The sequence below is a fragment of the Alexandromys fortis genome, unplaced genomic scaffold (genome assembly GCF_014885135.2).
Source record: "Alexandromys fortis isolate MF-2015 unplaced genomic scaffold, M_Fortis_MF-2015_v1.1 scaffold_99, whole genome shotgun sequence".
NCBI classification, from domain to species: Eukaryota; Metazoa; Chordata; class Mammalia; order Rodentia; family Cricetidae; genus Alexandromys; species Alexandromys fortis.
In genome coordinates this window covers 5,016,492-5,031,437 of record NW_026067982.1, presented here as the reverse complement: position 1 = coordinate 5,031,437, position 14,946 = coordinate 5,016,492, and the positions used below count along the sequence as shown (strand labels likewise).

Genomic DNA, 14,946 nt, shown 5'->3' with positions numbered 1-14,946 from the left:
AGATGGGGACAGACCACAAAAGTCTAATAAGCCAGAAGCAAACTTTATTCCAGAAACCAGACTCATAAAAAAAATTAAAATTAAAATAAAAAATCTTCATGGGGCACAAAAAGCTTATCAGCTAGCTGAGACCACAGTCAGAGATTGATTTTGCAAGGCTGTGGCAAAGGCTGGTTTTTGAACCCACCTTTTTATAGTATAGGTACCAAGCATTAGGTCTGAACAAAGGAATTTTTACAATCTCAAGGTAAAATTCAGATACAGATTGCCTTACTTTACAATCTCCATTAACAGAGGGTTTTTTGTTGTTGTTTGTTTTGTTTTGTTTTGTTTTTCAGTTAAACTAGTGTTTTACTTAATCTATTGTCTTTCTTGGTACGTCCAGGTGGTGTTTACTGAAGCCCTGTGCTCTCCCCTTTGATACTGCCAGTGTCACACAGCAGGGATAATGCATAACCCAGAGGCCATATATCTATCTCCTAAAAGTTGACTCAGCTCATATCTGTAGGCTAGCTCTCAGTTTGCAGAGAGATGCTTTGGCCTTGTAAACAGAGCTATGGGTCGTAAAGCAGAGTAGCCCACTGTTCATAGTTAATCCTTGAGCTACTGAGAAAGCGGCTGGCCGTCTGTCCTCATTCTCCTAGGCTTACAACTTAATATTTCTTTATTTCTACATTCCTATTTCTGGAATCTACACTTTTTATATTCATATTCTTGGACCCTTCACCCATCCCATCTCCATCCACTCCTCAGAGGGTGTAAGGTCTCCCTAGGGGAGTTAGCAATGTCTGGTATACAAGTTGAGGCAGGATATTCCCCGCTCCTCTGTATCAAGGCTGAGCAAGGTGTCCCACCATAGTGATGGGCTCCAAAAAGCTAGTTCATGCACCCAGGGTAAGTCCTGGTCCCACTCTCAGCTCCCCACAACAGATCAAGTCACGTGACTGTCACCAACGGTCCCATGTAGGACCCCCTGCTGTCAGTCCAGAGTTGGTGAGCTTCCACTAGCTGGGGTCAGTTGTCTCTGTGGTTTTCCCAATAGTGATCTTGACCCGCCTTGCTCATATGATCCCTCCTCCGTCTCTTCAACTAAGCTCCAGGAGCTCAGTCCAATGCTGACTGTGGGTCACTGCATCTGCTTCCATCAGTTACTGGATAAAGTAATCCACTGTTAACAGTGAATCCTTAAGCTGCTGAGAAAGCTGCTGACAGTTTGCTCTCTTTCTCCTAGGCTTACAACTTCATGTTTCTTTACTTTTACATTCCTATTTCTGGAACCTACATTTCTATATTCCTATTCTGCAACTCTTCAGAATGTATCCTGTCAGCTGGCCCCAGATGGAATAATGGAATACTTCCTGGTTCAGTTAAGTTATGCTTTTTAAAAAAAAAAAGTCTATTTGTTGGACATTTCAATTCCTCAGCTATTTCTACAAGGTAATGGGTCACCAATTAAACAAGCTAACTACTAAGGTCTGTTTCTGAATGAGACGCTTGCTTGCTTGCTTGCTTGCTTCGACGTCTGAAGCATCTGCAGGATGTCTGTTACAAGATCAAGCTTTACCCACACCCAGACAGGATATGAGTTAATTTGGACCCCCAAAATTATAACTTGGTATGTGTTTTTGTTCTTTATAATCCTTTTTCTAAGAATAGCCAGGGCCTTACCTAGAGAACTCTCTCTGGTTTCTTCCTAGTCTGTGTCTTTTTAATTAAAAGCCTCAAAAAAAATAATTAAAAGCCTCTAATTTATTAAAACCAAAACTGAAATCAGGACAGTAAATCTCTAAGTGACCTGGACCCACAACAGGAAAGATAGCTTGTCCAGGGCTAGGTGCCCACACCTGTGTTAGCAGTCTCCAGTAGAGAAGCCAGAGGTCCAGACCCGGAATCTCTACCATGAACTGTGCTGTTGTGGTCACAACAAGACTTAGTAAGGTCAACCACAAACACCTGAGCCCATCTGCAACCTTCTATAAGGGACCTCCCCATTGCTCCAAGTTGTATCATGCAAACCAGCCATTTCTAGGAACAGAAATTGAAACCAACCCTGCTGTCAAATGGGACCATCATAAATCAGGACTAGCTACAGTTACTGTAAATCCCGGTCTCTGGCCTCCATCTGATGTTAGAAATATTTCTAACTGGAGCTCTCTGCCGACGCAAAATCCCAATCAAGCCAAATCAAAAGAAACCAGATTAAAAGATGTCCAGGTTTAATAGGACTTCTATGCTCTCAGGTGGCCTTGAGGGGAACCAAAAATCTGCCAAAGCAATCACCAGGGGAAAGAGGGAAAACCACGAAGGGACTTTCTGGGGAGTAGTTTAAATAGACTGGGGGAGTAGTCCTGACCTCCTCTGGTGAGGGGTCAAGGTTTGGTGGGCTGCCTTTACCCTCCTCAGGGAGAGGGGTGAAGGTTTGGGGGGCTACCTTGACCCCCTTGGGGAGGTGCCAAGGTGCAAGGGGCACAGGGGCGGGCCTCCAGAGATGGAAGCCAGAGACCGGGATTTACAGTTATCGTGGTTGTGTGGGTAACACTTTAGAAGGCAGTGGAAAATACAAGTAGTCAGAGCAGATGGGCTACAGTGGTGAGGACCTCAAAAGCCAGAACAAGGAACCTGTCCCTGGTGAACCAAAGAAGGGGGAAGTGGAGTCAGGGAGCTGTCAAAGGTACACCTGAGATGCTCTCATGATTTAAGGTGCCTCTGACTAACTGTTACCACCAGTAGTTGTCTGGGGTTCCTGAGACAGTGGGGTATGTCTGCCTTCCTCTTGAGCACAAACTGTGGCAGCAATCAGATGCCCACAGAGCTGGAGACTCATATAAAAGGTGACTTGTGCAGGTCAATCCTTGGGTCCTCCTTTCATGCCCTGAAGTTTCTGTATCCTTTTCATCTGGTGATTTCAGTGTATGGAGCTGAGTAGTCACTTGAGGGTTGTACACAGGTTTTACTTCACTAGAAAATCAAGTAAAATGAACAGCATCGATGTGGAATTCCCCTCGGTATGCTGTGAATATGTTTTATTGCCATTGGTTAATAGAGCAACCACTCTGGTCTATAGCAGGGCTTTATGACCAGCAGCTCTCTCTGGGACTAAAGGCTAGTGTTTTATGGCTTTCAGCAGCTAAGGGTCAGCTTTTAGATGACCCACTTGCCACTTACAAATGTCAACTGCCATAAACTAAAGTTAACTTTTAATAAGGGTTCGTAGGTGACTTTCTGTTTGCGTTGTTCCATATTCTTCCCCGCTGTGGGAAACCGGCAGTGTCGGGGAAATGCAGAGTTTCTGTAAATACCATTAGAGAGGCAAAGAAGAAGCATCAAACTAAGACAAGCACTAATTTAGTCAAAGACCTTGTTAGCAGGAACTGTAAAAGTCAATATGTATCTAAGTTTTACCTTGAGACTGTAAAAGTTCTTTTGTCCACACCTAATGCTTACCTCTTACTTACTCTAAAAGGGAAGCTCGGAAACCTGGCCCCTTTGCCACAGTTTCAGAAGCCTCAACTCTGGCTGTGGTCCACGGTCTCAGCTAGATGATAAGCTTTTTGTGCCCTCCAATGATTTGTTTTTGGGGGTGAGGGTGAGGAATAAAGTTTGCTTCTGTTTCAGACTTTGGTGGTCTGTCCACCATTATTTGTACCCTTGAACACAACACCTGAAATGAAACACATGAAACCATTTGAACGGATCTCCCAGAAACCTCCCAAAGCCAACACCCTGAGGCCTCTCTCTTCTATTACAGATCATTCCCACTAACCCACCTACCTACTCTATGCTAATGTTAAACACCAGCTGGCCCACTTCCTTGCTATATAGCAAGTTCTGAGAAATAGTTCGTATTTGCTTTCACCTTTGATTTTCTTTATTTCCGCAGGTCAAAAAGGAAGCTGGAACGGAATGAAGATGTTACATAAAATCAAAATGCACAGGCCACAACTGAAGTCCACCTGATGTAAATGCGTAGCTTTAAATACCTGTATTAACAATACCAGACAGAGTGGACTTGGTAAAGAGTCGTGATGATTTTTTGCTTTTGTTTTTTTCTTTCTTTCTTTCTTTCTTTCTTTCTTTCTTTCTTTCTTTCTTTCTTATTGAAAAAAAATTTCTACCTCCTCCCAGCCTCCCATTTCCCTCCCCCTCCTCCCACTCCTCTCCCCCTCCCTCTCCAGTCCGAAGAGCAGTCAGGGTTCCCTGCCCTGTGGAAAGTCCAAGTTCCTCTCCCCTCCATCCAGGTCTAGGAAGGTGAGCATCCAAACTGGCTAGGCTCCCACCAAGCCAGAACATGAAGTAGGATCAAAACTCAGTGCCATTGTCCTTGGCTTCTCATCTCAGCCCTCATGGTCTGCCATGTTCAGAGAGTCTGGTTTTATCCCATGCTTTTTCAGTCCCAGTCCAGCTGGCCTTGGTGAGCTCCCAATAGATCAGCCCCACTGTCTCAGTGGGTGGGTGCACCCCTCGCAGTCCTGACTTCCTTGCTCATGTTCTCCCTCCTTCTGCTCCTCATTTGGACCTTGGGAGCTCATTCCGGTGCTCCAATGTGGGTCTCTGTCTCTATCTCCATTCATCACCAGATGAAGGTTCTATGGTGATATGCAAGATATTCATCAATATGGCTATAGGATAGGGCCATGGTTTTGGTTTTTAAGTTTAATTTATTTACTAAGTATACAGTGTTCTGGCATGTCTGCCTGCAAGCCAGAAGAGGGCAGCAGATCTCATTACAGATGGTTGTGGGCCACCATGTGGTTGCTAGCAATTAAACTTAGGACCTCTGGAAGAGCAGTCAGTGCTCTTAACCTCGGAACCATCACTCTAGCCCAGCTATGATGTTTTAAAAGGTCTCAAACCAACAACCAATTTCACCTATATAAAGAAACTCAAAACAGAAAAGTAAATTAAATTTAAGAGGAAGTGAGGAGATAAAGATCTGAAAAGATAGAAAGATTGGCAAAAACTAGCCAAAGTTAATTCTAGGGGGGGAACAATTAATATAATTTACAAATAATTAGTTAAAGTCCAGCTAGACTGAGCATACATGACTGAAATCAGAAATGGAAGGTGGGCATTGCTGAGTCTGTACAAATAAAAGAATTATAAAGATCTGTGGAAGACTTTGCCTCAATGCATGAACCAACATAGACAGAAGAGTAAAACTCCTAGAAATAAACATTATCAAAATGATATCATCTTAGTAAAAATCTGAAGAGACAGTACCAAGTAAAAACTCTGAATAAATACTTTTGAATCTTCTCAATGATTGTCCAGTATATGGACAGCAGTTCTACACTATATGCTCAATAGCTCAAAAGGGGGAGGGGCTGGAATGATGTTTCTATAAGGAGATGATAAACATCTGAGAAACTAGATATGTTTAAGCCGATTTAGGCATAAGATAACATGCATATGCATTGATACATCACATGGCACCCTCTTAATCTTCCTTTTCTTCTATTAATTAAAAGTGAATTGTGATTATGAGTAGTATATGCATGTGTTTGTGCCTTTGGAGGCTCCTTGAGCTGCCCCTGGAAGTGAGGGAGCATCCCTCAGGAAGGCTGTTACAAGGTGTTTCCTGGGTCTCTAAGTTCACTAGTGGGAGCTTCATCCTTGATAGAGTCTTGAGGAACTCATTCACTACACCCAGGATCAGACCCAGATCCTTGGCATCTGACCCAGAGCCAGGTCTCCTCCTGTCTTTCTCCATAATCACGACAGGGAGACCTCTGAGGCCCTGCAGAGTCAAGGCAGGAGGGTTGCAGCCATTAACTCTACTCGTTTTTTCAGTGTGGAAGTGAAGGGGTGGGCATTGTCTCCCTGGTAGTTCCTTGTTGACCTTGATTTGCCCTTTGTTCCAAATGGGGGCTTAGCCAAAGTTTCTAAACCCTTCCACATTCTGGGACTCTTGAGACCAAAGTCACTGTTCACAGCCAGTCCTTAGCCAACCATCATCTCCTCCCCACATTGCTGCCTTGGGGAATGACAGTGACTGGTTGTAGTTACTAATTAGGTACAGTTATTGACAGTTTCTGATTGCAAAGATGGCATGTGAACAGAGTCTATTCTTACAGTTCCCAGCCACCCAGACCCAAATAATCACACAGAAACTATAGTAATTACAGCACTGCTTGGCCAATGGTTTAGGTATATTCCTAGCTAGCTCTTATATCTTAAATTAACCCATTATTATTAATCTGTGTATCACTTTGAGGCTGTGGCCTACCAGGAAGGTTCCGGCACCCTTCTCCTTCAGCAGCTATATGGCGTCATCCTGACTCTGCCTTCTTTCTCTCTGCATTCAGTTTAGTTTTCCTGCCTGGCTCTATTCTTCCCTGTCATAGGCCAAAACAGCTTCATTGTTAATCAATGGTAATAATTGCAGCATACAGAGGTGATGTAGGATTCCTGCAGTCATTCAGCCCCCAAAAAACACAGAGAGATCTACATTAATTATAAACTGGTTGACCTAGTCACTCAGGCTTCTTATTAACTCTTACAACCTACATTAACCCATAATTCTTGTCTGTGTTAGCCATGTGGTTTGGTACCTTTTATCAGCAAGGCAGTCTCATCTTGCTTTCTCTGTGTCTGGGTGATGACTGCAGATTCAGAAGAAAGGATGGGTCCTAGTCAAGGTTCTGCTATACTTAACACCAAAACTTCAGCCTCCAGATGGGTTTGTTAGTGAACCTGTAGTTTGAGCCTTAAGTCATGAAGGAAAGACTCTGGCATTTGAGAAGACACTTCATCCCAAAAAGCAAAGAAAGAAAGATAAGAAAATCAATGAATTACAAACTTTAAAAATAAAGCAAAAACCAAAAGTAGGTAAGTCCAATACAATCTCTCCACAGTGAGACCTGAAAGTTGGGGTGTCTGTGGGGTGTCCAGATTTCCATCCAGGTGTGTCCACCCACCCATTTGGTTATCTCAACCCATCCTAGATCACCCAGGATTCTGCCTACCTCCATTATCATATTACCTACACAGCACCTTCTTCTGGTGTTTATGTCTAGGAAGATCCCAACTGTGTGAAGGCAGCTGAGCCCCAGACCCCTCTCCTCCCGTCAGCTCCTGTCACTCCTCTCCATGTCGGGTAGGGGTGATGCTGCCCTCCCAGTCACACAGGGGTGGCCCACACAATCCTTCCTCCCAGCCTCTCCACTGCCGCCGTTGCTGCTACTTCCTATTCCATGTTTATTCCCAAAGCCGACACTTCGGTTCTCATCACTCCCTCCCGACCACTCCTAACAAGGCGTCCTTTGAAGCGACTCCAGTGTCCTCTCCACACTCTGTCCATCCCGACTCTGCATTCCTTAGTCTGCATCAGATTTCCGCGGTTCCTGCAACTAGCCAAACCTGTCCTCACATTAGTGTGCAGTGTTCCTAGCTATAGACACACCCAGTGTTTGCCCCCCTGATCTCTTACAGGTCATGTCCTTTCCTGGGTCTTCTCCTGAAGGAGACACCCCAACCCACCCTGACCATAGAGCAGGGGCTTCCTCCTGGACCCCACATTAGACACAAACACCCATTTTCACAAAGAGATCCTTTATTAATGGGGGCGGTAAAAGTAGATTCTTTCTGACTCAGGCAGAAAAACAGCAAAAAATGACCTTGCAGATGTGATTTTTAAGAGTAGAGAAAGGGGAGGCCTGTGTTAGAATGGTCTAGGATGCTGCCGTAAGGGAGATAGGGGACAAGGAAGAAGGAGAAGGGGACAAAGAGAAGGGGAAAGAGAAACTGTCCCAGAGGGACAAAAACTGCCTCAGGATAGAGAAGAGACAGATGCTGCATGTAGGCAAATGGTGGTTTCTAAAAGTGAAATGGGAAACCCTGTGTTACAACAAGGTGTTTAATTTTAATTGGGCATGTTAATTAGGCGAGTCAAAGGGGGCTCTTGATTGCTGGACTTCAATACTTTGCTACCTGGACCCTGGTAGACAGCCTCCGGAGGAGGAAGTGAACGAATAAAGGAACAGGCCTTGGTGGCTAACTTTAGGAATGTAATCTAATGACTTTTAGCAAGGCAGAGGGAATGGGAGAGAAGGACAGTGTCTGTCAGAGCCACACGCACACACTCAAGTGGGCTAGTGTCCCTTCATCTCCTGCGTCACTGCTTTATCTTGTCACCACCTCCTGGCCATGCTGCATTTGCCCACGGCGAACATTTTGCAATGCCGTTGGTGGTGTTCTCATATTGGTGAGCATCCTTATGCTGGAGAGCAGGGCGTTGAGATAACTGAGAAAGAATTGGGAAGTGGTAATACATACTCCTCATCTTGTTATTACAAACTGCTTTTTGTTTTGTTTTGTGAGCTCTCTTTCTGCTTTTGTTCTCTCTTTTATTTATTTATTTTTTTTGTATAAATGGGTCAGAAACAGATTCTGTCTTAGTACAGAGAATAATTAAAAGCAGGTGATGTGTTACTGCTGGAGATCAAACATAATAAACCATGGACCAAGAAAAGAGGCTATGGTCACAAAACAACTCACGCATGACAGTGATTTCCAAAGGATAGCAATGGACTTCCTTCACTAGACAGACATCTTAGGGAAGAGCCGGCCTGGGAGTTTGGAGGAAAGACACCCCCATTCCCAGCTTGGACACACAAGCCCTGAAATCCATGTACCGTTTAGCTAGGCAATATTTCCTGTTCATATCATTTTCAAGAGACACTTAGCATCATCAGCCACTGTGTCAAGGAATTTTAACCGTAGAATGTAGACTTTCAAACCCTGGAAGACAGAAGAGCCAGGACCTCCTTCCACGGCATAAAAAGACTCAGCACACTTCATGATTTTTGCTGCTATGCTGTCATCCTTTACAAGGGACCAGAAATCCAAGCACTTGAGGGAGCCCCTGATGGCTTCCACAGATGTGCCCAGCTGTGCAGCAATCTCTTCAACTGATTTGTCATCTAAGCCAAAATACGATCGATAATCCTTCAAGCACTGTTCCTGTTCAGGCAAATCGAAGCCACTCAAGAAGGTCACGAAGGGGATGAAAGACAGAGCTGATGACTTCAAGGCCTCCAGCCAGATCTTCTCCTTGAGAAAATTCCTCTTTATCTCAATGGAAGCATCAGAGATATTGGGCAACAGCAGAGCGAATGTATGGCGCTTGTGCCCGGGGAGTTCCATCAGTAAAGTTTCCTCCAGCTTTGGGAAATCGAAGTCAGCCAGATCAAAGTTGGAGATCAAGAAGATGCGTGGTTCAGACACTCCAATGTCGCTGAGATTAGCCAGACAGTAGTCTCGGATCTGCTGGAGGACCTTCTCCTTTTTGAAGGTTGTAGGTTTGGTTTTCTCTTCGTTATATAAGTCACTGTCCACTTTGGTTCTAACAAAGTAGAATTTCTTCCCCACATCCTTGATTTTCTGGGCCAGGAGAGCATCATTGACGCTGAACCGAGAGGAAGAAATGATGATGAAGAAGTCATAGCTAGCAAATTCCACTTTTTCTAGATAAGTTTCTGGAAGGAACTTGGGAGTCCCGGTCCCAGGCAGGTCCCAGAAGGTCACTTGGGGATATTTCGGATGTTGATAGGGGGTTCTGTGCATCGTGGTCTCCACAGTCCCAACAGCAGCTGACTCCTCTGCTTCGTGGCTCAGCCCTCGAAGGGCATTTATGAAGCTGGACTTGCCAGCCCCAGACTCCCCAATGACAGCTATCGCCAAGGAAGCCTTTTCTGCAGCAGCCAGTACTTCCTGAATCTGGCCTACCAAATCACTCAGTTTTCCCTCCAGGAGGGCCTTTTGAATACAGCCAATAGTTTCTGGAGAGAGCATGCCTCCTACCTTACTGGTTAATGCAGAGTAATGAGGCAGGAATTCCACGGCCAGTTTTTGGAAATTCTTTCCAGAAGCATTCTTTAGGAAGGCTGAGATGAAGTCATCCATGACCACTGCCGCAGAAGATCTGGGAGAAAGGAAAAAAACCAGAGAGGGAGGTCAGGAGAGTGGAGTGGCAACACAGACACCCACCCGCCCAAGACACGCTGGCCCTGGGGGCCACTCCCCTCCTCTCAGACTGATCCCCGGCACTGTGACTCCTTTATATTCCTGGCCGGTTTAGTTGTCACCCCTGGAGAAGGAACACCTATGTTCTGCCTTGTTGGTTTCTGTGTTTCAGCTTCAGGAGAGGGTGGCCATCTTTGCAGTGTCAGAAACTTGATCCTGAAGATGTCCACATCATAACTCCCAGAATCTGTGACTATGTAATTTACACAGCTAAAGTGAGTTGGCCACTGTAATTGACAGTTTTCAGATGGGAGTCAATACTTTGCATTATCTAGATGTTCTCAACTGCGCATTTAATTTGAACTATTTTTTTTTTTTTGATTCTTGGCTTCCAAAACTAGGAGAGAATAAATTTCTGTTGTTTCAATTGCCCCTTAAAAACTGCTCATATGGTCTAGATCATGAAGGGGAAACCCACAGAGACAGCTGACCTGAGCTTGTGGGAGCTCAGGGACTCTGGATGGAAAACTAGAGAGTCGACATAGGACTGACCTAGGCCCTCTGTATCTAACAGAGATCAAATGTCTCCTGCTTCATGCAGATCCTTCCGAAACACTGTTCAGAAGAAGAAAGACTTTCAACTCTCAAACAAAACAAAATAAAATGAACATATTAATTTTACCGTAGCCTATAATCCTGACTAGTCAGGAGGCTGGGGCAGGAGGGTGGCTAATTCAAGGCGCACCTGGGCCCCCAAAGTGATTTTGTGAGCAGCTTGAGCAAATCAGGAAGACTCCAGCAAAATTTAAAACACATAAATCAAGCCATCCTGAGGCTGCAGGCAGGCGCCTGCCTGATGTAAACAAGCCATACCTTTGCCCAGGACAAAGGAAGGCCTCGCCAGGTCCTTCTCCTGCCTCTCTGGGACTGCTTCTTGGGGAGAAGTGGCCTCGCCATGGCCACCACCACTGAGGAAAATCTAAATAAGGTGAGGGAGTCCAGATTTTGCACACTGGCTTACATACATGAACTCTACGTACAACTTTATGAACAACGAACGGACCCAGAAGCTGGGGAAGCAGGAGAAGCTGGCCTTCCAAAGACGTCCCACTGAGACAGCCTAGCTATACATGAGAAGTTGAAGGTTTCATTGCTGTCTAGGATGTGCAGTGAAATTACTTCATGCAGCAGTGTGGAAGGTGTTTCCTTCTTGAGGGAATTAATGACACTGTAGCTGTCTGAGTCAGTGGACGGCAGAGAGAACTAAGAGATGTGTCTCCAGTGGGAGTGGATGGCAGAGAGAACAAAGAGATGTGTCTCCAGTGGACGTGGACAGCAGAGAGAACGAAGAGATGTGCCCCCGTGGGTTTCACCACTGAGCTCTCACTGGCCCCTTGCTTTGCTGTTGTGTTATGTGTTCCTCATTCATAGCGACAGCAATTCTGCCAGATGTGCACCTCTGCCGTGCCTGAAGTTAGCAGAACCTACTAGTTATGGCAGCAGATTTGGCAGAAAAGAAAAAGAAACTAAGAAAGAGAATGAGAAATGCACACACATATCATAAAAACTTAAAATTGTAAACGATAATATACAACTAGGAAACCAGAAAGGTTTAAACAGGAAAAAAAAACAAATAAAGCAATATGTGATTTTAAAAAAAAATCTTCCAAAATAAATAAACCTTTAAATTCATTTTGTGTTGGCCATCTATTGCTGGGCATGGGGCCTGCCCTTAAACTTAAAATGGTTTGTATAACCAGTGAGATCCCTTGGAGAAATGAATTTTTCCTTTGTGAGTGGTTGTTAATTGCAGAGAGCTTCTTGGTTGGGAACAGGAGCTCACGTTTGCTTCCCCACCTCAGGGCTGGGAGCTCGACTGGCTGGGACCTGTGCAGGCCAGGTACCTGCTGCCATAGTCTCTGAGAGCTCATGGGTGCTCAGTCCTTTTTTTATCTTGAAGACACTAGTTTCTTTCTTTCTTTCTTTCTTTCTTTCTTTCTTTCTTTCTTTCTTTCACCTAATGAATCTTGAAAGGCTATGTAATCACTAAATAAATATACTATAAACGATATACCATATTTTCTCAAGAAGTAAAAATTTCCAGTTCAATAAACAAAAACTTCATTTGTGTGCATCAGGGATTTTAAGTGCGCCTCTCTGAAATCCTAGTGTGCTTATTTCTATCCGTAAGCCATAAGTCACCAAAGTGGTTTTTAAAAATAAATTCTGAAAAATCCAGAATACTATTGGTTCAGCTCTGTTCCTGTAACAGAAACCCAGTGGGCTTTTTTTTTTTTTTTTTTTTGGCAAGACTAATGCAGTTTTAATCTGTTTTATTGCTTCTTAAATTTTGTTTTATTTGACACCAATTAAATGGCAGTAGAGGGGTCTGGAGAGTTGGACAAGCCATTGAGAGCACTCGCTGCTCCTCCAAAGGGCCCAGATTAGGTCCCAGCACCCACAGTCTGTAACTCTAGTTCCAGGGGTTCAATGACCTTTTCAGAAGGCACCAGGCACACACATGGTGCACACACATGTGCTCAGGCAAAACACTTAAACACAGAAAACAAAAATGAATAAATCTTTTTTTATTTATTAAAGATTTCTGTCTTTCCCCCACCGCCGCCTCCCCTTTCCCTTCCCCTCCCCCAATCAAGTCCCCCTCCTTCGTCAGCCCAAAGAGCAATCCGGGTTCTCTGCAAGGTGACTATTTAAATAGTCACCTTCTCTGCTGTCTTTAAACAAACATCAGCTTTGGCTAAGCACCGTGGTAAGTGCACAGGGTCACTCACTCTCAGCAGACCATTCTGGGAGACAGCAGTTTGTGAGCAGCATCTAATTGATGACAAACAGTGCAGCCTCCACACCTTCTTTCTAAAACCCAAGCACATGCCTTCTCTACAAAATGTATACGGACTCAGTTGACTGTTTTATAGGTTTCTAGATTATTTAGATCCGAAACAGTGTAGGGAAATACATTAAGAAAGGATCTTGTTTACAGAAAATTTTAATATAAAATTTCTTTACTGTAAACCTATTTTAGTGCATACGTAAGTAATGTTTTAAAAAGAAACAATGACACAATTGTCATAGCATAGCTGTCAGTGACAAAAATACAACCATTTTAGTGGTAATGGAAATTAAAACAAGGCAGGAAGATGGGTCAGTGGGTGAAAAAACAAACACTTGTCGTGCGAGCCTGGCCACCTTTAATCTCTGGAGCCCACATAAAAGGTCAGATATGATGATTCACTCGGTAACCTCTGCACTCAGATAAGAGCCACAGGAGAAGAGAGCATGAAGGTCACCGGCCAGCTACCTAGAGTACACAGCGCAGCCACAGATACAAGAGCAACCCAGTCCGCATAAGGGAGAAAGCAAATCTGTTGCCCCCAAATTGTTCTCTGACCACTACAGATGTGCCATAGCACTTGTGTGACCACACCACACACACACACACACACACACACACACACACACACACACAAGAAATACACACATGTGTACATTATTTTAATCAAAGATATAAAAAGTAAAAGGGCTGGGAATGTAGCTTAGCCGTAGGGCTCCTCCCTAGTGTGTGGGAAGCCCAAGGTTCAATCCCAGCACAAAGAAGGAGGAGGACACAAAGAGAAAGAATGGGAGGACAAAAGCCAGGAGGAGGAAGAGCAGGAACAGGAAGAAGAATTGCTTTATCTCTGATTACTAATGATACAAGGTGAGTGCTAGAACGAGAGAGGTCTGTGAGCATCTTAAACATCAGACACGTTTGCTCTCAGGTGTGTTCTCTGAGTGTGAAAATGGAAAGGACGTCCTCTTACGGAGCAGGGTGGGCATCGTCAGACCTCAGCAAACAGGAGCAGATGTTGACACATTACTTAGAGTTTTGCTAACTATGGAAACCTCACAGAGTTGTGACAATAGCTGCCTGGCAGTGGAACACTAGACTCAGAACAGGCAGCCGTTTCACAGTGAGAACTTCATGGATTCCGGGAGAGTCACCCATAACTATTCTGCTCGGTCCAAAGTTTTTCCACAACTCCACAGCACCACCAGCACCAAACAGCAGCTCCAGACCCATGACTCCCTTCTGGATAAAGATGATGACATGACTTGTTGCTTAGCCAAGCCAGCTCTGCCCTCAGCCCACAGAGCTGACACCCAGGTCACCACCGAGGCAAAGGCTTTTCTCACTCACCAGCTCCAAAGAGTTTCTGCTGTAAATAACCAGGGCCAAAGTTTCCACGAAAATAGAAAGCACTGAGTCTGCTGCTCACTGCAGCCCACAGCACAGTCGCCAAAAGCTGCACAGAGCTGCCCTCCTTGAGGAAAGTATCAAGGAGAGCAGAGGTGGGAGGGGGAGCCTCTGTGGAGTCTGGAGCAAGGAGCCCAGTGTACAGAGAGGAGGGTTCTGCAGCTGTCTCTGTCGAGAGGCGGAGCTGGCTGGAGGGCAGGCATTAGCAGGAAACAGAAGTGAAACTTAACCTCCCTGTGTGCATTCTGGGCAGCATAAACAGTTCCGGGAAAGAGAAAATGGACAGTTTATGGCTTCAAGATGGAAGGAAAGCTGGAAGATTCTGGGACAGGAAGGCAGTTCCCTAGAGGCATGTGAGGGGGTCCCTTGGCCAAGACACCTGAGGAATGAACTCTCTGAAGCCAAGGGAGTCCTGGGGACAAGGATGAACGCTGGGAAGTTTCCAAAAACACCAATAAATGAGGGAAACACGTTGCCCTGCCTCATTGTCGGTCTTCTCAGGAGCGCTATGACTGACCACCCTCACTTCAACCCAAGGGCACACATGAGTGCGGGGTCTTACAGAGTCCAGAGCCATCAAGACAACTCAAGATCAGGGATGAGATCACACAATGAAAGAATGGGGTGTTTCTGGGGAGCTCATAGTACTATACGAGGTGGAACTTTGAGGAGTCTGGGTACACCCTTTGATCCTTCTTCAGTGAGTAGGAAGGCCCTGAGGAGCAGAG

At 44.9% G+C, this 14,946-nt stretch overlaps 2 protein-coding genes across 2 annotated transcripts in view; both read right to left on the bottom strand.

Annotated features, from left to right (window-relative positions):
- Positions 1-9,816, bottom strand: part of LOC126511417 (T-cell-specific guanine nucleotide triphosphate-binding protein 2-like) — a 29,245-nt gene extending 19,429 nt beyond the window's left edge. Inside the window, exon 1 of the mRNA XM_050158565.1 lies at positions 9,802-9,816. The gene's annotated coding sequence lies outside the window, so the exon portion shown is untranslated. The remainder of the gene's footprint in view (positions 1-9,801) is intronic.
- LOC126511416 (T-cell-specific guanine nucleotide triphosphate-binding protein 2-like) lies at positions 8,344-14,390 on the bottom strand. Its single transcript, XM_050158562.1, has 2 exons — positions 14,162-14,390; positions 8,344-9,922 (listed from the first exon to the last, which is right to left on the bottom strand). The coding sequence occupies exon 2, from the start codon at positions 9,901-9,903 to the stop codon at positions 8,659-8,661; it is 1,245 nt and encodes a 414-aa protein (XP_050014519.1). The 5' UTR covers positions 9,904-9,922; positions 14,162-14,390; the 3' UTR covers positions 8,344-8,658.
- Between the last annotated feature and the right edge of the window lie 556 nt (positions 14,391-14,946).